Source organism: Limulus polyphemus, unplaced genomic scaffold (assembly GCF_000517525.1).
Source record: "Limulus polyphemus unplaced genomic scaffold, Limulus_polyphemus-2.1.2 Scaffold1008, whole genome shotgun sequence".
NCBI classification, from domain to species: domain Eukaryota; kingdom Metazoa; phylum Arthropoda; class Merostomata; order Xiphosura; family Limulidae; genus Limulus; species Limulus polyphemus.
The window spans coordinates 312,670-337,443 of NW_013666618.1; the positions used below are offsets into that span (position 1 = coordinate 312,670).

The window sequence follows — 24,774 nt, forward strand, 5'->3', positions numbered from 1 at the left end:
TCAAAAACCCCTGAAAAAGGCGTAAGCCGAAACGTCGGATAGAAAAAAAAATATTTATCTGAACTTGTTTGGCGTCTTAATTGAGAATAAGAAACAATTGATGTCGTCAATATTTCAGTATTACAATAACCACCACCATTAATCCAACATTTTAATTAATAAGATAATCAAAAACATTTCTGGAAGGGCCTCTATCATCATAAAGGTGATATGCTTTTCTATAATTATGTTTAATGTACAACTTAGATGGCTAGTGAATATACGTTGATCCAATAAAAGAAAGAAATTTATAAATACAAGGTGATAATCTCCCAGTGGCTTAGTAGCAAGTATGTGAACTTATAACGTTATATATTGGGTTTTGATACCTGCGGTCGGCACGACACAGGTAGCCTATTTGGTATTCACCACTGCAAAGCTATCCTGCATAGTACAGTTAGAACCCACTAGGCGGAGATTCGAAGGATACCAAGTGTGTCTGTTTATCTCTGAAATCACTAACTGAGTCCGTCAGGAAGAAAGAATCGAGTCCTGGAAGGCAGTGGGTGCAGAGGTTCTATGATGCCCGGGACTTGTACCTAAGACCTTGGGGAAGGGCGAAAAGGGTTCTACTATTCGATTCGACTCTTTGCGTTGGATGCCCGGGGCCCCGGCACCTTTCGCCCCTCCCCCCTTCTGCACGCTACTGCTGGGAGGTGCACAGAAAATAAACGTTATTGTCATAATACAATCACAAATAAAACAACCAAACAACGGCAAGTGTGAAAAAAGTAAAACCTTAGTGAGCTCTCTCTCACCAATCAAGTGTGTGTGTAACCCCCTTCCCCCCAGTAAAGTAAACTACAACATTATAACCTAAGTTGTGCAATTTGACTAATTTTTTTAGAGCCATATTGCATACTTAGTTCTGCTCTTGATGAAAGGCCGACAGATCTGGTGAAAGTCTACAAGTAGAAGTGAACTCTCAGTCCATAACGGGCTTTCTTTTTGAACCTCTCGTAATGCACTTTAAATGTCTTACTTTAAACATTTTGCGGATTATTTTAAGGAGACTGCATTCATCTGTCTTTTTTCTCTTGAAAACATGCATAAATTAACAAAATATTTGCGTGAATTTTCAATAGCATTCATTCTCAAGAAAACTGTTGTAATACAGGGGAAGTGGATCAGAAGTGAGGAGGTGTAGAAGTCGATTCGAGAAACTTAGCAGAAATGGAAAAGCAGTTGTGTCACTTCTTTTCAACGCATCCTCTTCAAAGTAGAGATGTGGTAAAGATTTTTACTGTTTTAATTTGGTACATTTAATGCATTAAATTTAATAATAATCTCGAATTTTGCTTCTACTGAAAACTATATTCTACATCAATAGGTGAGAAACAGTCCCTCAGTGGCACAACAGTATATCTGCAGACTTACAACGCTAGAAACCGAGTTTCGATACCCGTGATGGGCAGAGCACAGATAACCGATTATGTAAATTTGTGCTTAATTCATTACAAACAAACAAGTAAGAAATATCCTAAAATTAATTTTATTATGAAATACTTCTCTAATTCAGGCTTAAGCACTTATTCTAACCCTAGTATAAACCAGAAGTTAAATGGTGTAAATGTAAAAAAAGAGCAGGAAACTTAAACAGCAGAAACATCTTTATTCTCCACATTGTATCTGGATATTTTATTGCTTTATATTTTAATTATTGTGGGAAACAAGCCAATATGTTGAACATTTTATTTATAATCTTTGACTTGTAGAATTTTGTTGTGGTGTGAGTGTTGTTCAGACTCAACTATTTACAATAGCTACTGCAGTGACGATATAGGGGTTATTCTATAAAATATTTTTAATTTTCAATATATGGGAAAGTTTTCTGCCGAGTTTGGTTTGGATCGATCAACTCGTTAAAGAGGAGATGCGTTTACAGACAGACAGAAAGTTTTCCTTGATATTGGATAGTTACCTCACCGGTATGGTTTAATATGTATAGCGTATATGTAAAGAAAGCCTGTACACCAGTTTTTATACTTAGGTCTGCCGAATGAACGGAGGTAGAGCTGTACAAAACTAAATCGCAAAGTAATACAAAATAAAGTTAGAACACAGCCTAACAAAAAGTTAAATCAACTTACCAAAGTTCAAAAAGTGCTGTCCAATCTCAGATAAATTTAAAGTCTAAATCTCAGCTACAATCTATCTAGCAAGAGAGAACCTGGCCTTTAATACTAGAAAATACAATAACAAGCTGAGCCAATTCTTCACACTGGTACGCTGTTCTGCACGTGACCTTCGTGTAAGACTAGAGGGAAGACAGCTAGTCATCAAATTTATCCCAACCTCTTAACTAAAACATATTAGGAAATAGTAATAAGATCGATTATATTGCAGAACAAATATAAAAATAACCAAACTCTTCCTATGTCACATGATGATCTCAAGCATTTTCTCAGAACTTTGATTTTCTGTGGATTCCGTTTTGTAACACCAGAAAGAGATTACTGGAGTAACCAACCTGATTTGAAAATTTATTTTGTTTCAAAACTAATGAGCAGGAACAAGTTTTTGAACATAAGGCAGTACTTTCACAGAGTTGATAACCAGAACTTGCAAAAAAGAAACAAGGTACTCAAAGTGTCATTTATCTACCGGATATTCAGTGAAAATATTGTTGTTCAATGGGGAATATTTCATGTTAGGTGCTGCAGAAGAATAACCTTCACCTAAACATGAGGTATACTTTAACAACTTCTTTACAAACACCAAACTTGTAAAATCTCTCGTTCACAAGGGGCATAAATCAATTAGAACTATTCGTGAAAATAGAGCAGAAGAATGAACAAAGGCCATAATCTCTAACAAGGAACTAAAGAAGAAAGATCGTGGCAGTTTTGACTTTTGTTGCAACTGGAAGCCTTGTGTGTGTTTGTCGAATGACCATTCCATTGTAAGCATTACTAGTAATTCATTCACGTAAGAACTGATTCGTACTGCACACAGACGAGTTAGAGGAAGAAGCAGATCTCATCTGATTCATCTTTATAACAAGGGAATGGGGGGGGGGGTAGATTTGATGGTCTGCCTTTTAACTACATGTAGACTAATGGTGGTGGCCACTGGGGAAAAATTATTTGAAGTGGCAATACGAAGATCTTATTATAATTTGCATTAAAAAAAACAGAAATTGGACCAACTTGAATTTTGATTAAATATTGCTTTAGCTCTAATTAAGTCTTCAAGCGACAGAAAACAAGCTGCTGGCCATGAGCCAATATCTTGAATTTAAGGCAGATCTTTAGTATGTCAGAAAAACACGAGGTTTATGTGTGAAAAATGGGAACTACGTCTTCAAAATTTATCATCCAGAAGAATAACCACAAACTCAGCATTTGCAACTAATATTGAAAAAGAATTAATTCCTAAGGCCTGTATTTTCTTACAAGTATCCAGTTTTTACTTTTAATATAATGTTTTTTTTTTTATAAAATATAAATAATGAAATAAAAGTGTCGATTTTTATTCCATGACTTCGGTAACCCTTATGACCTGTTATTCTAACCTTCCCATAAAGAAACATCCATTGTTACCTCAAAAGAAAAAAACAACAAACAAAAACGAAGTTTCACTCAAGACTGAAAAACGTATTCTGAGGTAATATCTTCTCTGAATGTAAAAACAAACAAAAACGTCCTTTTTGGTTCAGTCGGGAAAAAGGTTTTAAGCTGGTCATTCCACTGAACAAATTTTAGTTATTGCCCCCTCAAACAACAATAAACGGATCGGAATCATATATAAGCGAGGTCTTTTTGGTATTAAAGAACAGTTCAGCTTTTGTAAATTAAAAACATTTTTTGTCTAAATTATTTTAAGTTGTTGAAATTACCAGATTTTATCTATTCTTAATCAAATTTTTTCCATTGTTTTAGTAATTACCTCGTCATTTTTTTTTTGATTTTGTAATATTGTTTAAATCAAGTATATAAAAACTCGCTTATCTTCCACCCAGAATGTCCTAAAGCGGCGTCGCCATATTCGCGGGATGTAGCAACTTGAAAAAAAAAAAAAAGTTTTCAGGAATGTTAGGTAACTAGTCTTTGGGCCACTTTTAACTGTTCGTTTTTAACAATAAAAATACATTAGTGTGGTTCATTATAGTGCACAGTGTTCTGTTATTGACTAAATTAAAGCTTTTGTCTCATACACTGACACATCGTTACTTATTGGTGTGCGGACTTAACTTTTTCTAATTATTTAGGCTATATCAACATTAGCGGTTTAGTGATCACAATGTAACCTGGTTGCTGGTTCGAAACTAAGTGTGCCTTTAGAATTTCCGTATGGATTTGTCGCTAATTATGGCGCGTGGATGAACTAGTGCTGAGGCTTCAGTAGTTTTATTTATCTCTGGAAGTTTTTTTTTTTTTTTTTTACAGTCTGGGAAAAAAACCAGCACTTCCTAAAAACGTCATCAAAAAAATAAAACTATTTTTAAGGTGAATTTGTGTGTAGTTTAGCACAAAGCTAAACAATGGACTATCTATGATGCGACTATCACGCGCATCGAAATTCGTTTTTTTTTTAGCGTTATAAGCTTACAGACATATCTTTGAGCCACTAGAGGACATTAAGGTGAATTATATCTAAACATAACTTCATTTAATTACCTTTGAAAATTTCCGTTAGTACAATTTGATACACACACACACACACACTTAGATGTCATTCCAATTTATTTACTTCTTATTTTTGAAGTGCAGTGTTATTAATTTATACATAAACATGTAAATTTTAAAAAAAGTGTCATATGCCAGGCAATTTCATACTTTTGAATATGTATCGTAAAAACGTCTCCCACATTTCAATGAAAATATAAGATCTGTTGTAAATGCTTTGTAAGGTTTTTTGTAAAATAGAACGTTTTCATTCAATCACTAATGCAACCTAACAAAACTAATACCAACAATTTATTTTCATTCAGGAACCTACAAAAATGACTACTAACACATACACAAACCACTATACATACAAATTCATAGTTACACAACAGCCTAGAAAAACAGCTGATCGTGATGTTTGAAACAGTAAAACCATTTATCCTGTCACTATAAAATCCCCAAGGCATTAAACTTAAGCTATTTTTGTTTTGCAGATAAAAACTATTGTGAGATTATTTAAGAATATTTGTGTTGCTGTATATCAATTATTTTATTGCTAGTAGAGAATTTCCATTTTTCACATTTTGCAGTTCTTTTCAAAATGAAACATTTTACTCTCGTCTTTTAGATTTCGCGCGAAACCACTCGAAGCTTATCTACGCTAGCTGCCCCTAATTTTAAAGTGGGGAGGCAGCTAGTCAACATCACCCACTGCCAACTCTTGGGCTACTCTTTCACCAATGAAATTTTGGATTGACCGTTACATTATACTGCCCCCTTCGGCTGAAAGGGCGAGCATATTCGGTGACGTGATTCGAATCTTGTGACCCTCAAATAGCGAATCGAGTGATCTAGAAACAAGGCCATGCGAGACTTAACTGTTTTGTCAAATAGAAAAGTACTCAAGGTAGTACAGGATAAGGACAGTATGCTATATTTCAGAAAAAAACAAGGTTACCAATGAAAATCAAATCTGGCATTGAAAGTCATTTAATTAAAAAATTAGCAAAAATTGATCAATAACTATAGCTTCGAAAGCGGTTATTGGTGAAAGAGGTTCCAAATGGCGTTTTTTTTTTATATTGGCTTTCTTCACTCTATAAATGACATGAATTTGTAAAACTACTGTAAGGAAAGTTTTACTTTCTCAAAAGTTAACTACGTAAAAAAACAGTTAATCTCAAAAGTCTGTTTTTACAACTGCAGCACAATGACACTTTGTTGGTTCTAACTATAATTTACGCCAAAATGTGTTCTCCAGGATGTTATAAAAGCACATTTTCTAAAATTAAATCTTTAATATGTTTAGAATTACATTCTTAGAACAACTACTTTGGTAATTTTACCACACAGGTTAAATAAAATGAAATCCTAGCAATCATACAGTCATTGGTTCTCTATAAAATACACAAAAAACATTGTCTTTGCAATTTTTACAATACTAAGAAATATAATGTGACAATTACAAAATCTGAAAAATATACAAAATGAGCATTCTTCCCATTACAAAATTGGAAAGTTTGGTGACAAAATTAGTATTAATTTCAATAACAGTAATATAGAAAAGTCAGAAGCCTTTGTACTACAAGATAAAGTCCAGATAAGGATTATGATTGATACTAATATATGCAATGAATAAACTTTCTACAAAAATTTCAAAGAATAGGAGCCTTTTGTCATTGAAACCAATGAGATTTCGCTATTTACAATACAAATAAAACTTAATTATAAAATTGGTAATTTTGCAAAGCTTTCAAAGAAATGTGAAGTCATGCATTCTGTGATATACACCCAAATTTTAATCATTTCTTATGCTAACCTTAAAATATTTTGCTAATAAAGGTGATTGAATACAGAAGTTTCTCGTTGAACAATCTTTTAATGGTTTATATAAAGCAAATTTCAGTAGGATAACCTTTTGCCAACATTTCTTCAGTAGATAAAAAATATAATTTTAACTAGCTGAATTTATTGGTTTTAAGCTTTTTATAGTTGCTTAGCACAAATACTACTGCAACAACCTAAAATATACAGATATAGTAGGAAGTACCTTACTTATATACATAACATGGTATAAGCAACCATCTAGGTACAGTAAATGTGTGTTGCATTATATTACATACTTCTGATCATTATTAGTTATTACTACATTATTACAAATACATGACAACTCTGTTACATTGAAAGAGATTTTAAGTGCTCAGATATGAATTGAATATGTTTTTACTGCACTGACAATATTTGATAATTAAATGGACTAAGATAGGAAAGTGGTGGAATACTTATATCTTTCAGTAGAAATTACTAAAGCTAGACAATTAATGGTATTTGCCAATTAAGTTACTTGAATAATTATTACATTCACCCTTAAACCCATACACACAAAAATAAAATAACTTTTTCAACCAACATAATATTCTAACATGGTATAAATCTTTCTATTTTCATTCACATTGCTTTGGGTTTTCTTAAGTAATTTTCAAATTACTCTTGAGTTCCTATAATAGACCTCATTTGATGGCCGCTATTTGCACATTTTATAAAAAACTTTTGTCTAAAAACTATTTTACCACAAGTTTCATAGGCTTTTCCTACTTGGAGAATGAATTGTTAATGTTGAATACACACACGGTCATGCAACCACTATTATGTTTCTTTTTAAAATATCCAGTATTCTGCATATTTTTCAACAATATGAGTAATAATTTCTTTTTACTTAAAACATGATTGCAATTACACACAGTTAGGTTGTCAGTTAGCCAATTTATATATGTACATTCAATAAAGAATTAAGTCAAAATATTTTGCAAATGCCTACTGTACTCACTAAACTTATTTGATATGATGAAGATTATATTTTATTTGGTGAACATAATAAAAAAACCTTGTTTACAAACATTGCAACTAAAAACCATAGTATATCTATTAAAAGTAAAAGCACTAATTTTAAACAAAGACCCAAACATCAACAAGACATCTTTATTAAGTCTTATGCAATCTACAGTCATGTGACTTTGTTTCATACTGTACAAATATTCCAGTGTTTATGTAAACTACTTGTAACTGATGATGACAAAACCTTCTCCAAGTACTGTAAGTTTCTTGCTGTGTTAAACTCAATGTTATAATTAAGAAAATAACAGTTAAAGACAAATATTTCAAATTTTTTATTTTAAATAGTTATAATTATATTTAGAAAAAGTATAGCTTACACCTAATTTCATATTTTAACATTCATTAACATAATGCCAGTTTTAAAATTTTTTAACAATCATCACTTACACAGTCATAGCACTTGCATTTTTGCTTATTTTGGACACTAACAATAAAACATACTTCTTACAAGTATTCTAACTTTCAAACAATGAGAAATTGATTCTGTAACAAGTCTATGTTATAAAAGCTGCAGATGTCCTACACATTATTGACCTTTGATGAAATAAATCTCTCAAGTCTAAACACATCGCAAGTGTGTGTGTAAAAAAAACCAGCAATGTTGAACCCTATGTGCACAGGTGGGGGTACAAGTGCACATTTCATAACATTTTACAGATTGCAATTCAACATGGTATTTGATGTTAGAGTTAACTGTTCATTTGATTCTACATTGATTTATCAACAGTCTGTGGTAGAGGATAGTAAATACCAGATACAGTATATAGGGACACTGAAAAAAACTGTAGAAGTGCATTTTGGAGATTCAAGAAGTTATACAAATGCAATTTGCAAACTTGTATGATGAGAAAAATGTATTCATATTTAGCACATGAACTTCACCTTGCAGTCAAACTTCTCAGAGTCTGAGTCAGACTAACATAATCAATTTATAGAAATATCTTGAATACAACGGTTTTTGGATTTTGTAAAACATCCGATTTTTTGTATACAGCAGACATTTTACTAAAAGCTTTCCATATTTTGTGAAGATATGTTTAGTAATTTTGGAATTATAGTGAACATTATTTGCCCAATGCAGGTTAGGTCTGTTGGACCAAGCCGTGCATGTTGCATGAATTGATGTTTGTATTTGTTTAGAAATAATCAGTTACTAGTTCAGGCCATGAATGGATTGCTGTATACCTCAGTTTTGTTGACTTCAGAAAATCTTTAGTTAATTTCAGAAAAACAAATGAAATGGTTTCCTAGTTTGGATCCTGCCAGTTCTGTCACTTCTTGTATAACAATAAATAATTCAGTTATTAATTTTTTTTAAAAAAAGGTAGGTGGGAATTTTACCCCCCCTGGTCCTAATCACTAGATCCATGCCACCCCACCATAGATCTGTGGCTGCTTATACAACATTAAAGAATAAAATTACTAATTCCTTGAACAAAAATGGATGATGAGTCTGGATCTCATAGACTCTTCTGTCAGATCTGCACTTGCTTATATGACATTAAAGAATACAGTTATAAAATTATAAATTGGATACAATGTAAAAAAACCAGTAAATATACACTCCATTTAACACTTACTAGCCAGAGAATTGGCAATGAGTGCTATCAGTCAGATGCCTTCCTTCTAGTCAGAAGTCCAACGTTATTGACAAAGATTGGACAAGCAAGTTTAGTGGCAGTGGAAATCACTCGAATCATGAGGTATTTTCTAACCTGCTAATTACATAGTTTTCTGCTTAACCACAAACAAACATAATGCACACTATTTAAACTACTTAGGTAGTTGGAATAATCAAAAACAGTATATATTTAAAAGCTTTAAATCTGATTATATGATCATTTTCATAGCAAATTATTTAATCATAATTTAAATTAATCATTGTTGGAATAATCAGAAACACTAATTTCAATTAGCTGATTATTTTCATGACATTAATCAATTAAGTTATGAGACAGTAATTGACAATATCGGAACATAGATAATCAATAATGTTAATTAACTGACTAAGTCACCCAGATATAGCAGTTACTAGTGAAAGAACTTTAGTGCCACCATAATAAGTAACACAAAATTAGAGGCAAACAAGTATTTGTTTTTCACGATTGAGAAAAAAAAGAGAAAAAAGATGGACTAGATCAAATACTAAGTAAATATACTTACTATTTGCCAAACAAGATATAATTCATTAATTTATTTTAAACAGTTAATAAGTGATGAATATGTTTGAGGAGGGATAAGTAATATTATAATTAAACACTGTTAATATAAAAATGCTTTGATTAAAGTAAAATATCCAGGAATTATCTTTAATTAGTTCAGCTGGGAAAAAAAAACAGAATTTTCATTTTGAATGATAAATTTAAATTTTTATCATAAAAAAATCCTCTTTTTACCAAATTATTTTTCAACTAGACTAGTATAGTTAAATCTAACTTATGTTATAAAGCAGCAAATTTGTTTTAAAATGTTTTTCTACCTTATATTTTACTACTGTCATTCATAATGCTACTCTGGTCAAGAAAAATTAAATAATAAAGTACATATTTGTGGGAAAGATGTCTTCATTCAAGGATACATAGAATGGGGAAAGCATACTGATGACATTTTATATTCTATTTGCAAAGCATAACATGATGAGTAAAATTTCAAATTAAGAAAACATGAGAGCACTGTTACTGAATGTCTTCACTCAGTTATAGTAAGGTACAATGAACATACTGAAATGTTTTATAAAAGACATACTACTAGAGTGAAAAGTAAATTTTGGCACTGAAATTACCTACAGAAATATGTCCAAAATTTCAAGGTAGAATAAAAATAAAAGTTGGATATTACTTTACAGCATTAAAATAACTAATTTATATCTAGGTTATATACGTCTAGTGATGATCCTTGTTTTGTTCTGGTTGTTAGATTTATATTATGGTTCAAGGAAAATACAGACAGTTTTGTATTGTTTTCTTCTGTATATTTTAAGTTACAGCCAATTTAATGACATTTAATGTCACTGGAAAAGAAAAAAAAATGCTGCTATAAATTTGTTAAAAAAAATATGTATAAGGCCATTTCATCGTCAGATATATTTGAAATGACTGTCATGTTATAAAACTAGTTGTACAAAAATTTTGTGACATCTCTCATACTGTGTTCCTTTATGGAGACATACAATTGCTGCTTTTTTAAAATATATACATCTTAGTTGTGCATATGTATGGAGGTCCAAACAAAAACCAACATACACGTTCTATCAGCATCGGCTATCTCATAAGCCAGCTCAAACATATATAAAAACAAAGAAAGATGTAAGTTGTTTAAGGTATTTGACCACAACAAAAATTCTAAACCCATATATACTTTATATGATAGAGCATACAGTACTCTAAATTCACTACTCCACATTTATACAAACTAAGCTGTTTTTAAAAAAAATTTTGCTTTAGTTAAGAGATGTGTTTTACTGTAATTTTCTACTTGTTATTCTTAAACCTTAACAAGCTAAGTAAAATGTCAAAGAGCTTTAAGAAATTACAAGTATAAAAAACTTTACATCCTCACTTATACGTGTAAAACAAATATTCAAACCTAGAGGAAAAAATACTTCAAAAATCAGAGAGACAGATGGAAAGTTTTAGATAGTTTAATGTTTATAGTAACAATAAATTATCATTTATAACAGAATCTCAACTGTAACCAATATTAACAAAAAAGTAGAACCACAGCACAAAGTTTTTCACTCACTACTTCAGTATTAATAATATTAAAAATATGATGAACACCATTCTGAGTGGATGTATTTACTGTAGATAATCTATCACAGATGTGCTAGTGCCACTTGGCTTTCTGGGCAAAGATATCAGCTCGAAGATTCTGTGCAAAACAAATTCCCAGTATCTAAGAATGACAAAAAATATATATATATCAATAAAGAGGTTAGATGTGTAATAAAAAAATTTCCAAGTGAGACCACTACTGAAAATTGTATCTTTAAGGAATATAATGAATTTGGAATTTAAAATGGATTATATAACCAGTGTGTTTCCAGCATACATTTTGTGAAAAATATTATGCCAGCTGAAAATACTGAAAATGTATTTTAGCTTAAATAATACTTCCAAAAATGAATACACCTAAAAGGGATTTTTTTTTACAATTTTAAAATAATTTTATATATTTACAATAGGATTTGCCAACTTATAATTATTTACAGAAAAATTCTTGAATAAAGTATTTATAAATATTTGAAACTACGCTTAACAAAATATAATTTTGAGATAAAACTGATGAATGAAACTTTGATTATGCTACAAAATGAATTAACTAAAAGATATCTTAAGAATAATTAATATTTACATTAAATTTGCATTTGAATTACTCTTAAGGCAAAATCTTGTACATTATTACAAGTTACATTTAATAACTCAAAATTCTGATAAAATTAAGTTTCTAAAATGGAGAACAGTATATATAACCACCAACTATGACCAAATGCTTAACCCTTTCCACATGGGACACAGGTCAAAGGCCATGTCATCTCGTATGTTGACTCGCATTCAAAATTTTATTGAATTACTATTTCTTAAGTTAAAAGTAAATATTAAAAAAACATGGTTAAACATAAATTTTTGTGTGTCATGTGGTATGTTGAATGCAGCACCGGTTCAAATTAGATGTTTGTGATGTCAAAATACTAAGTCTATAATTTTGTACGAATTAAGAACTCAAATTACTGATATTGACAAGCTAGAATATAAAATAAGAGCCTCTTATGTTTACAATTTGCTAGGATATTGCTCATGTAATAAATCAAACACAGTGGCACCCTGCCTACCTCTTTCCGATCTTGGAAACGCTCCCTTATATACATTTACTTCTATATATGATGTGAATAACCAGTTGAAAGCTCAGAATGTCCCCTTGTGTCTTTCTTAGCCATTTTAAAGTCCAAGGATGCCATTTATTTCTTTCAAACCAACATTTCAAAGAAGTAAGTTGTCTTTAGTCTGTTCAAAATTTCATTTCTTTAGACTGAAATACAGCTGTTACTGAGCTTGGTAAATTATAGTGGAATTCTATGGTATTGATATAGTAATTTATGGTTGTTTGGTTATCCAACTGTACATATAAAAAAAACTAAAAAAAAATTGTTTCATATCCTCCACATGCAAAATTTTAAAAAGCTTAGCAACCTACATCGAGTAGCAACCAAGTACAAAGGTCATAACTAGAAGAGACAATTGTTTGCTTCAATTATTTATTTACTTGAATGTTTAAGAAAAATAAGTTTAAGAACTTATTTCTAAATAGCAATAATCTATATACATATATAATGTATAATAATTGAAATGTGACTGTATTTTACAAAATACTAGTCTACTAAAACACAGCCAAGACATGTCACTTTGTAAATACTAAAGGTCAGTTTTATATTATTGGATACGGTACATGAGAGCATGTGCACCTCACGATTGTAATTTCAGTATTTTTAGCCAGGCATGGCTGAAAGGTCAATATAATAAATAGCTATAAATGTATAATGTTATGATATTTAAGCTAGTTAGTACAAATATTTATAATTTTGTATTATAATTTGTTGTCATTCTAGAATAAAAAAAAGCATAATTTATATTTATTTCATAATTTTTATGTTGGTTACGAGATCGGTCAAATCTACTGAACTCGTACAGAGATTCTTACTGAAAATAACAGACAAAATATAAAGTTTTTTCTTACGAAATGTTTGATAAACATCTGAACATTATAAAGATTTTGCAATGAAAATTACTTTGCATGTTGCCTATCCAAAAGAAAAAAAAAAGGCCTTTGGAAAAAAGTAAGACTTAATAAAAAAAATTTAATATTTTGCATATGAAAGCATTGTAATGTTTACTGATAACCTGTCAGATTTCATTAATATACAGTTACTAATTTAAAAGTTATAGAATGAAAACTATAGCAAGCACAGAATGGTTATGAGGTCAGTCCCAGGAACCAAGCCCATGCTGAAAGAGTTAAAGGGGAGTGGATGGCACACATGCAGTGCTGGAGAATCGAACCCATATCCGAGTCATAAATATAATAGCTTTTGTGCTCAGAAAATAAAAACACTGGTTGCTGGATGGTATCAAATTTATTGTATACCTTATTAAAGAGGTGAAATACTAAGAAGCAATTATTTTTTTGCCATGATGTACATTATATATGTTTATTTGATAGGTGCATTAGCAAACAATATGTATGCTTACTTTTGTTATTTGTACAAGTGTATTCATTCATTAATAAGCATTCAAAATAAGACTTCATTCTTCTCTTAAATGCCTCTGCATTCCATTACACATCATTTTCAAATAAATCCAGTTGAGTCAGAGCATGACACCTAGCATGAGCTATCTTTTGCAAATTCTTTACTTGTAGTTTTAAAATGCAGTAAATCCTCTAGAGTAAATAAAAATTACTGAATTTATGACTGCAAAAAACAGTTCATGTATTATAAAAATACAAATTGGTATAACTACACCATGTACTTTACATTTACAATGTATATTAGTCAATCCTGGAAAGCAATCTTTACAGTAAAATATTTCTGCAACTTTAAATGCATGTTAGTCACCTTCCAGCAATCTTTACTGCAAAAATATGTCTGGAGAGTATACTTAATAATTTTGCTTCAAATCTAATCTAATCACAGAGTCAGTAGAAGACTATATGTAGGGTTGGCCAAGGTATTCAATAGGTATAATACGAATATGTACTCTAAAAACCAACAATGACAGATAGTTTTCTTTAAAAGATGATTAACATCCCTTTCATTTGTTTCTATACCCAACAATCCAAAACCAAGGCAAGCAACTATTGAAAAGGTATCAAACCAGAAATTGTTTCAGTCGAGGTAACTCTACAACTATTTTATCACTAATGTCAGTTTGAACATAAATCCACTCTGTGTGTTTCTAAGCAGTGCATGTCATCGCTTAGTCGTAATAACTAATAATTAATTTTTAAAAATCATAATTCTATTGTAAATGATGTTATCATTACTCCTTGAAGTTAGATTTTTTTTTCTTTTACAGAAATCTGGTGTTCTTTTAAAAACCTTAAGTAAAGAATGAAACAGGAATTACCAGCCAATAATAGATGAACGTTAGATAATTAACATGTAGAATACTTAATACTTTGTACACTATACAATAAGTGTCTTTAGAGAGCCAATCCCTATATTATGTATGAAGCCAAGGAGTAAAAAAAAACAAAAAACTTCTATACACATAATATTAAGTTTCATTACTCACATTCATAGTATACACTAACTTTATGTCTGGGGAAAAAACATCACAAAACAAGTAAAAATTTTGTAAATGTAAAATGATTAAGGGATGGCAGTACCAAAAATAATGCAAACAAAAATATAGGGATGATACAGCTATACAAAGATCACCCCTACATGACTTTCAATATTACAACTTAACATTACACTGTAAAATGCATACTTGACTAATAGTAGTTGGAAGTTATTTATATTCCTGACTGTTTGTATGCAGTTTATTATAATATCATGACCATGTCAGGGTAGACATCAATGCAATGTAACTAAGAGCTTAGGACTTATGTACAAGGAACACAGAGTCAAGACATTTCTTGATTATTACATACTTTCACTATGAGGTCAGTCAATTTAACATTTAAAAAATGTTTTTATTATATGATGCTGAAATGTCAGAATGCTTACTTTTAAATTAACTATTATCATTTAATGTCACATGGATTTTAAATGTATGTATTTCATATCTGCATGTGTGTGTTTCCTGTTAAACAAACAGATGAGATTTATAAAGAAATTTATAAAAAAAACATATCAGAAGTTAACATTTTCTAACACTGAAAAATGATAATGTATTTCTGATAGGTACTTACCTCCTATCACCTAAAGCTAACTCGACCATGGTTTGCCCTCTAAGCATTGTTAAAATTTTGAACAGTGCACCAGTCTTTTATACTCCTTCATTTTTGCATCATTTCAGCAACATGTGATCATGTGACTACCCTTCATCAATCATACTGCACCACTTATACCATTGCAGCACAATCCTCACATTCAAGAATTGTCAGATACAAACCAGAAACACTGGCAAATCAGTGGAGAAGAAAGGTGGGAAATGTGTGATAGGAGGTAAGTACCTATTGGAAATACATTTCCAGTATTAGGAAATATGAACTTCTGAAAGGGTACTACCTCCTCTCACCCAAAGCTAGAATTCCACATTGGAAAGGTGGCAGGCCAGTGAAGATGCAAAAGCAATCAAACAAGCAGAGAACAACTGCCATGAAAGAACAGGTGTGCCACAATCATAAAAGGAGGCACACCCGTGGGGTATAGTAGCACTACTTCTGGAACAGGTATGCTCTTCACCCAGTAAAGAAGACAGTAAGACATATAAGGTAGAACATAATAGACAGGCACCTAGTCATGTAACACAGATTCCACTCATGGATAAAAGATAGCGCGTAAGACATCCACATATATAACAAGCATGACTATGTGACACAATGATAGTGAGATTCAAAGAAGGTGCCAGTAATCAGATATAAGAATACACGGTTAGGGCTAAAGGACTGTAAATGTATGTGAATAGGCCAAGTGTGTTATAGTGAAAGTGCCTTGCATAAGATTGTACTTTTCTTACGTTTGTAACCAGATATAAGAATACACGGTTAGGGCTAAAGGACTGTAAATGTATGTGAATAGGCCAAGTGTGTTATAGTGAAAGTGCCTTGCATAAGATTGTACTTTTCTTACGTTTGAAACGTATTTCGTGATTAACAAGTGCAGTCAGCCCAGGCAAAAACATCTGGGGGAAGCACCTTGTGATATTATGGAGTATGTCAAGTGTGGTCTATCTGAGCAGAAAAAATCCAGTGGAAGCACCTTGCATAAAATCATTAGTTTCATATCTTGTACCAAAGGTATTGGGAGATCAACAAGTGTGCTCCGCCCAGACAAAAACATCTGGGGGTAGTGCCTTGTGCTAGTATTGAGTATGTCAAGTGCAGTCTATCCAGTGGAAGCACCTTGCATAAAAAAAAAAAAAAATAAGTGTGAAGAAGTGTAGTCAGCTCGGGCAAAAACATCTGGGAGAAACTCCTTGTGGTCACTGAGTATAGCAAGAGCAGTCCATCTGGGCACAAAACATCCAATGGAAGCACTTTGCTTGAAAAAGTTTATATCATGATCAACAAATGCGGCCAACCTGGGCAAAAAACAACTGGGAGAAGCACCTGGGATCAAGTATATTATGATAGTGTATAAGATGAAATATAATGATGATAGCCCCTTTTTTCACAGAGTGGGTATGTATGACTAGGATGTTTGTTTTACTGTAAAAATACCATTCCTGAGGAAACCTGCATGGTCCACCACTCCATCGACCGGGAACCAAAAGTGGCATGTTCCACTAGAAGAAAGAGGAAGGGGGGGGATATGACATATTGGAGACTGTGCAATGGGTGTCTTCTTTTCCCTATTTTGAAAAGCAGAAAGACTGTGATTGTAAGAATCATGAGTCAGTAGGGATGGGCAAAAATCCCTATATGCTTTACTCATGAAATCCATGAGTGATGGTCCACAGTATATATATTTTTGTTAAAAATAAAGTGATATATATATATAGATATCCCACCAGATGAGTGGCTGGTGGAGTTACAGAAAACCTCACCTTCACAATGAGCATTATAAAAATATGCAGTTATTGCTAAGATAGAAAATCCAACATACCTGACTAGGCAATACATGCCACAAGGTGGGATCCAGAAATACAAAGTAAAGCAACTGAAAAAGTTAAAATAAAATATAATATGTCAGCTTACCCCAGTCAAAGGTGAACAGATGTGTGGAGAACTGCCACTGGCAGAAGACAATACCCAACCGAGGAAGACACTACTAGGTCATGCAAATAATGCGCGATGAAAGTATTGAGAGTTATCCACACTTCCTGTCTTGAATAATCTCCTCCAAAGGAAGGCAGATCCAAGCAGCTAATGACATAGTTAAATGATGTATTTGGTGTGAAGAAACACTAAGCAGCTGTCAACTTTCCATACAATAGCCAGAGTAAGCTAGTCATAAAAGTTGCCGAACCCAGCCAATAGGAGAAAGATCATGGGAAACAGTGGGACTCCACAGTATAAAGAGGTGTGAACGGGAACCACAAAAGGAATCAGTAGGAGACGTATAACAATGAAGGTAACAAAGGGGACAAAGATGATGATCTGGATTGGAATGAGAGTATAAATGGGAAATGGAAAGCAAGGAAATAGAAGAAAAGGCAAAACTTTTATGAGCAGCAGATATTTTAGGTAGGAAGGAATGATCAGGATAAAGGAGAACATAAGAGGAATGGTAAGAGGTGTGGGAAACTTTAATAGCATAAATATCAGAATGATGATAACCACAAGCCAGGAGGAGAAGGAAATAGATCTTAAGAGAAAGATGTTACAAAAAACACATAGCAGTGGGTTCAAAGGAAGAACAAGACAGGGCATAAAGAACAATTGAGATCCCAGTCCAGAAGCAAAAAAGGACAGGGTGGACAAACTAGATGAAAGGAATGGAAAAGAGGGAAATAATCAGGGAGGAGAAGGATTTATGAAAATGGGAGAAATGGAAGGTGTTGGACAGGGCAACCCAATAACTAGCAACAGTGGACATGGACAAGCTCTGATCAACTAACCAGGTAAAGAATTGGGACAGATGAGGGACAGAAGGATGGGAAGGTCAGAAGCCGCGACGAATGGACCACAGTCTGACGGTAGATCAATATCTCCGATACACAGATAAAGAGGAAGGTCAAATGGTAATGATAAGAAAAGACACTTAATGAGTCCATGAGCTGAGACGATGGACCTGACAAAAGCCATGCATGAAGATGGAGTTTGCTGATATCAGGAGGAAACACATCTGATTCAGATTGTCAGAGGATCAACTTGGACAGAGATAAGGGCCAGAGCACGGGGAACCACATCTGAGCTGGCCAATATGGAGCAACCAGCAGTACACGAAAAGGAGTGGTCTGGATGAGAGAAACTGTGGAGATGAGTCTGATGAGAGGGTAAGCATATAGATGAAGGACCCTCCAATATTGACTGAATGTATCCACCTCCAGAGCTGACAGGTGTGGTACAGAAGACCAAAAGGAGGGAAGTTTGGCATTCCAGTGAGTGGCAAATGCATCTACATGTGGTGTTTCAAGGTGAGAAAAATCTTGCTGAAAAACCTAAGGATCAAGGGACCAATCTGTAGGAAGGACTTGGTTGGGATGGGACAAGCAGTCTGTAACCAGATTCATAATCCTAGGAACCTGACATGCCAAGATCATTATGTTGTAGTCATGAGCCCAGTAAACTGACATATAGACTTGGTTCCCCCTTGTTTGGTAATATAGATGATGACAGTGAAATTGTCATAATGAACCCTAACCACCTGCCACCCCCACTCACAAATGTGAGGAAATGATTGAGAGCTCACTAAACTGCTCAAAGTTCCAGGAGGTTAATATGGAAAGTAGTTTCCTCGATGGAACACTGACTCGAAATCTTCTGAGAGTCGAGAGAAGCCCCCCAACCTACCAAGGAAGCATCTGTGAACAGATGCGAGTCGGGACAAGGCAGAGGAATTGGAACACCCACCGTGATAAGATTCCTGTCGAGCCATCAAACAAGGTTGGTCCTGATCCCTTGGAGAAGGGTGATAGGATAGTCCAAGGGATCATGGGAGAAGTTCCACTGGTTGAAAAGCAACCATGGAAAAGAGAATATGTATGCTTTACACAAGGGAATGAGAGTTCCAAGGAGGCCCACGACTGCCTGCTACATATCCCTGAGCTGTAGTGGAGAAGGCTGGGCCTAGCCGAGATGGGAGTTGAAGAGACCCCCCCCCCCCCAATGAATAAAGTATTGTGTGGGGGTTAGAAAAGACTTCTCCAACTTGATAAGAAAAAGAAACTCCAACCGAGCAGACTCCTGAAGAAGGAAGCACATCAAATTTGATCCTCCAAAACCTGAGGAAAAACCCACTGACGAGAGAGGCAGAACTCCATGGTGAATCAGGGTGTCTCCAGAAAGGTATTCAGCCAGAACAGATTGATGATGGGTTGCCAATCTCCCATCTCTTCAGAGACAACAAACAGATGGGAGTAAAATCCCAGAAGAATGGGCACCATCAGTTTGATAGCTCCTTAGTGAAGGTCTTGAGCTGACACTGTTAGATGACTGGAGGAGGCATGATCCCAAAGAGGAAAGGAAAACAAAGGATGATAGGGGGGAGGGGGACCAAAATTGAAGGCAAAGAACCTCTGACAGAATCCATAAATCCTATGGATTTGTTGTGAAGAGTCCCTAGACAACTGAAAACCATTGCTACCTGGCCCCCACCTGCCCTTCAAAGTACATCCTGTCACCGATAATGCTGGCCTATGTAGGAACGGGAAGAATGATGGTAAGGATGGAAATGCCTGGAGTAGGGTAAGGGATGGGGAGAGAAGAAGGGGCAAGGGGGACCCAAACAGTTGAAAATTGTGCCAAAACAGTATGACATGACAAATGAGAGGCCTGGGAGGACAGAGGAATGTAGCCCCACCACAGCGACTCTGGACTCCAAAGACTCAGGACAACACCCAAAGACCATTTTGCAAAGAAACAGGGCTTGACAAAGATTCCTCAAAGAAAGGGGAGATGCACCCCCACAAGTAAGGCATCTCTCCCCAGCAAATCCAAACAACATAATATCCAGATGGTGAGAGATAGCACCAAAGCTGACAAACATGCCATGTAGAACACAGGAGGATTCTGAGCTCTGCCAGAAATTGATCAGGAGACTGGGATAAGGCTTGAGACAACAATTATAATGAAGAAATAATACATAAAAGGGTGTTCAAAGCAAGGCAAATCCTAGAAAACTGGGACAGATTAAAATAAATCAAAGCTTCAGGGTTTGAGCCTCACAAGGGAAGGAGAGGATTAAGATGTTGCAAATCCAAGTAAGGAAACAAGGCACCTTGGTAAGCAAAGGAATACTGGTCCAACAGTTGAGAGGGATGGGGCATAACCACACCCAACATTAATTGATCAGCAAAATGTTGAGCATGAACAAGAATGTTGGCTAAGGGCAGAAAAATATAATACTCAGAATGAGATTTGTCACCTAACAAAGAAGAATAAGGGCTAAAAGCAATACATGTAAAATGTGACATACCTGTTCAATAAGGTGTAGGAAAAGCATAGTTAGCAAACTCTCTTGACTATCAGCATCACGCAACTGGCCAAACAAATTGGGGCTGGAAAAATAGTTTAAACTGTCTTCACCATGATGAAAATCTTCCTTAGAAGCGTGTTCATGGAAAAAAGCAGAATGAACCGAAGATCTAGCAAAAGCGAATTAAAGCTTGAACTTCCTCAGTAGACATCAACCTGTTGCTCTAGGGACTAGTGACATTACTGTCTTCCATATTGGCAGGAATTTCCTCATCTGTCACAGTAAAATTCATAATACAACTTTGACTTCCAAATGAATTAGGAAACAGTCAAAAAGAAACATAAATGAAACATCGAAAATAACTGTTAACTCAAAACTTGAAGTTGAAGCTGGCAAGTAACATGAAAGAGTACAAGTCACATGAAGAACAAAGTAAACACACTGTAGTGCCAATCAAGAAAGTGAGGATTGTGCTGCAATGGAAGAGGGAGATTACCTGCATTAGTACCGGTGGTGTAGTATGATTGGTGGAGGGTAGTCACATGATCAGCACATTACTGCAAAAATGAAGGGGTATAAAAAAACTTGTGTGGTTCAAAATTTTAACAATGCTTAGAGGGAAAATAAAGGTTGAGATAGCTTTGGGTGAAAGGAGTTAGTACTGTTTCAGAATACTCAATTGACTTGCTATTTAATCAGTTTCTTCTGTAGTTAGGACAAATTTTCAGAATATTTCATTGGCTGTTAAGAGTATAGCCTTTAAATGGTATTTATGTGAAAGAAAAGCACAGGCATTACTGAAGAATACAATATCTCAATTTAAGATTATTTAATATCTTAATAATAAAGATGTTATTTGAATAAACTAAAACCACCAAAATGATAAGCACTGAATTTTTTTTTTTTTTTTAAATAGCAGCAGGTGCAATGGACAACTGTTTTCTGCAGTATTGTGCAAAATGTGTCATCTGCAGTGGATATGATGAATATAGTGTGATTGGAATACTATTACACTCTTCTAATTTTTTAAAATCCCTAAGGGACAAGACAAAGAATGTGTAGTGTTTAAAAATAAAATAGACCTAATACTAATGTATAATTAAAATCATGTTTCGTCTCCTTGGAAATGGCATTTACACCATAACAATTTTAGTCATAACAAATGGCTTTTAGAAATAATGTTCTAACCACTACTGTGTTTCTTGTATACCAGGTGACCTGAAGAGCTCTAGATTGAACAAAATGCATCATTGGCAATAACTATGATGAATACAATGTACATATATATTCATGATTCATAATTCTTGAAAACCCACAAAGGACTAGAAAAAGAATGTAGTGTTTAAAAATATAATAATGTCTGTTAATAAGATATGCACCCTAAAGACATGAGCAATGTTCTATTAGCTGGTGATTATCATTGACATTAGTATTAAGTTTATTATTATTAGCCTAATAATGTCTTATGACATATAAATTATAAACATCCTTCTTCATCTTATAAAAGGTAATTCATACCAAAACAACTATGGTTGTAACAAATGACCTATATAAATGGTGTTACAACCACTATTGTGTTTGTTGTGTCCTAGTCAGCCTAATAAGCTCTGTATTGAGCAAAACAAGTCATAGAGAATAGAGATTTCAGACATATTGCAGTTGAAATATTATACACTCTTCTTGTTGAAGATCCCTCAAGAATACTGTTGAAAAATATACAATTAATACTAATGTCTTATGGAAAATTCACCATAATCATGCTTTACGAACTTAGAAAAGGAATTCACACCATAACAGCTGGTGACTGGGTTCTAGTTCTCTCAACTTTAGGGTACTTGTAGATTATAAATCATTGTTGAGGAAGCTTACTGTGCAATAAAATAAACGTTCTGGAGTTAAAGATTGTTAGTTTATCTTTTGTAATATTTATGACTTCATTTCTTGTTTTACCACTTCCAAGCTTCTAAAGCTGATAAAATCAAAAACAGTTTATCTGAAAGAAGGGATTATTTTCTTTCTCAAAATCTAGTTGCCACACAGCTCTCTCTATGCCTTATATTCACTGTAAATTTCTAAACTTTTAGTTCTTAAGTCAACAACTTTAATTAATAATAAGCATTTAGGTAATCTAATTATATCATGGTTTGTATGTTTTGCATGCTGTGTAAAGTTAATAAAAGAATGGTTCCCCTGCTTGCTTATTTTGTTGAAGTAATGACTTTGGAAGTTCTTTTTTACTTTGCAAAAACCCCCACTAGTAATTTGAAAATACTTTGCCTTGGCTTGAACATAGAAATTAACAGGGGGAATTTCTGGAACAATTGTACAAAATTTCTAAAAGAAATATTGAAGGAACATTTATAACTATAACTATGATATAATAGATAATATTAGAGATATTTATCTATATATATATATATATATAAATAAATAAAATAAATATATATGTATATTTATATAAATATAAACTATTTTGTTTTAAAGTTTCTTTCAAAAAAGTAAGTTAAAGCACGATATTATTTGGCTTGTGACTATTATTGCTAACAAGTGAATATGAAACATATTTTGGACAACAACAATATAATACAATGTTGTCACATAGTAATTTGTATTTCAGTATAACTTTTAAATATCCCCCAAAAAGTAATTTAGGTTCAGAAACACACAATGGTTATCATGCTTTGTTTAAAGTGTCTGTTTTATATTTTTCCATTTATGTGTCATTAATTTTTAAGAATACAAATGCAGAAACAGTCAAAATAATACAACTAGGAGGAAAAGGGTTAAAAACATGATTAAAAATTAACATTTAAAGAACTGTTCATCTTCAAAAACAGAGCAAGCTGTCAAACAAAATAAAACAAGAACTTAACAATGATTCTGAAAGCTTCTCTGCTGAGATTTCCGACACATTCATGAAATAATCTTTTATTTCTTTCACAAATTAAAAAGTTTGAATCCTTACCTGTATGAAAGAAAAGACCAATGCTACTCCTGATATTAACAGAAGGTTTCTTTCCAGCCATTCTTGACCTGCTGTCAGACAACCTTTTTGGTAGATCAGATTGGACATATCTAATTCCTACGTACACAGTTAAGTGTGTCAAGTGGACAACTTCAGCTTCATAACCACAAAAATGACCATTTCATACCTTTTATTTGGATTCTATTTGGTTTTTATATAATAAAGCTACCTCACTCATGTCAAACCCTAAAACAAAGCTTTATTTATAACCATGATAAAAGATATATAAATCCTCCTCCTTTCACATGCTGTGATAAACTGTAATGATCATCCATGTGTTTCTTTCCACATTTCTTCTTCTAAATATTTAATAACAATGCTGCTAACAGTAAATGTCGGGTAATGGATTTTTACAGGACTTGCTAACAATTCTCTGTTGTTATATCAACAACAAATATATATATATATATATATATATTAGCGACAAAGATATCGAAATCAAATATAAAAACTTGGGCTTTGTTCAACCTATCCTTATAGAAAGACAACACTGTACACAGGATCTAAAATTCAACATATACTAAAAACAACCTAACTTCTACCCTTAGCCAAATAACTGAGTGCAGCATACCTTATAAAATGATTTGACAACAAGCAAATTCAAGCCTGGAGAGGTTACTGTCTCTTAGATACGACAGTTAATGTTCCCCACATCTATGCAAGGCACACAACAATGCAGAAGAAAAATGCCCTATCTTGTCACCAATTAAAGACAGACAGAACATCCATTTGTTAGTTACAGCTCTGTATCTTACTAAAAGCAAGGTCATTAGAACTATAAGAAAAAAGTAGTTTTCAAATGAAAGCTCCCATCTCTCAAATTTGTATTACTTCCTGTGTTAAAGTTCCAAGCAGGAGGGCCAGATACACAACCCTGTAGGATGATGTAAAAATATATGTAGGTTATTACAACACCCTAGTATATTAGTAGAAATACCTGTAACACTGCAACCCCTACTGCC

At 33.3% G+C, this 24,774-nt stretch overlaps 1 protein-coding gene and 1 long non-coding RNA gene across 2 annotated transcripts in view; both read right to left on the reverse strand.

The window, feature by feature from the left end:
• Window positions 1-1,994: 1,994 nt before the first annotated feature.
• Window positions 1,995-5,845, reverse strand: LOC111086308. Its single transcript, XR_002611035.1, has 3 exons — window positions 5,758-5,845; window positions 2,758-2,761; window positions 1,995-2,005 (listed from the first exon to the last, which is right to left on the reverse strand). It is a non-coding gene; the product is annotated as an uncharacterized LOC111086308 (long non-coding RNA).
• Window positions 5,846-5,893: 48 nt separating this feature from the next.
• Window positions 5,894-24,774, reverse strand: part of LOC106461673 (tetraspanin-5-like) — a 41,305-nt gene continuing 22,424 nt past the window's right edge. The window contains exon 8 of the mRNA XM_022388692.1: window positions 5,894-11,438. Coding sequence (XP_022244400.1) covers window positions 11,370-11,438 — 69 coding nt within the window. The 3' untranslated portion in view covers window positions 5,894-11,369. The remainder of the gene's footprint in view (window positions 11,439-24,774) is intronic.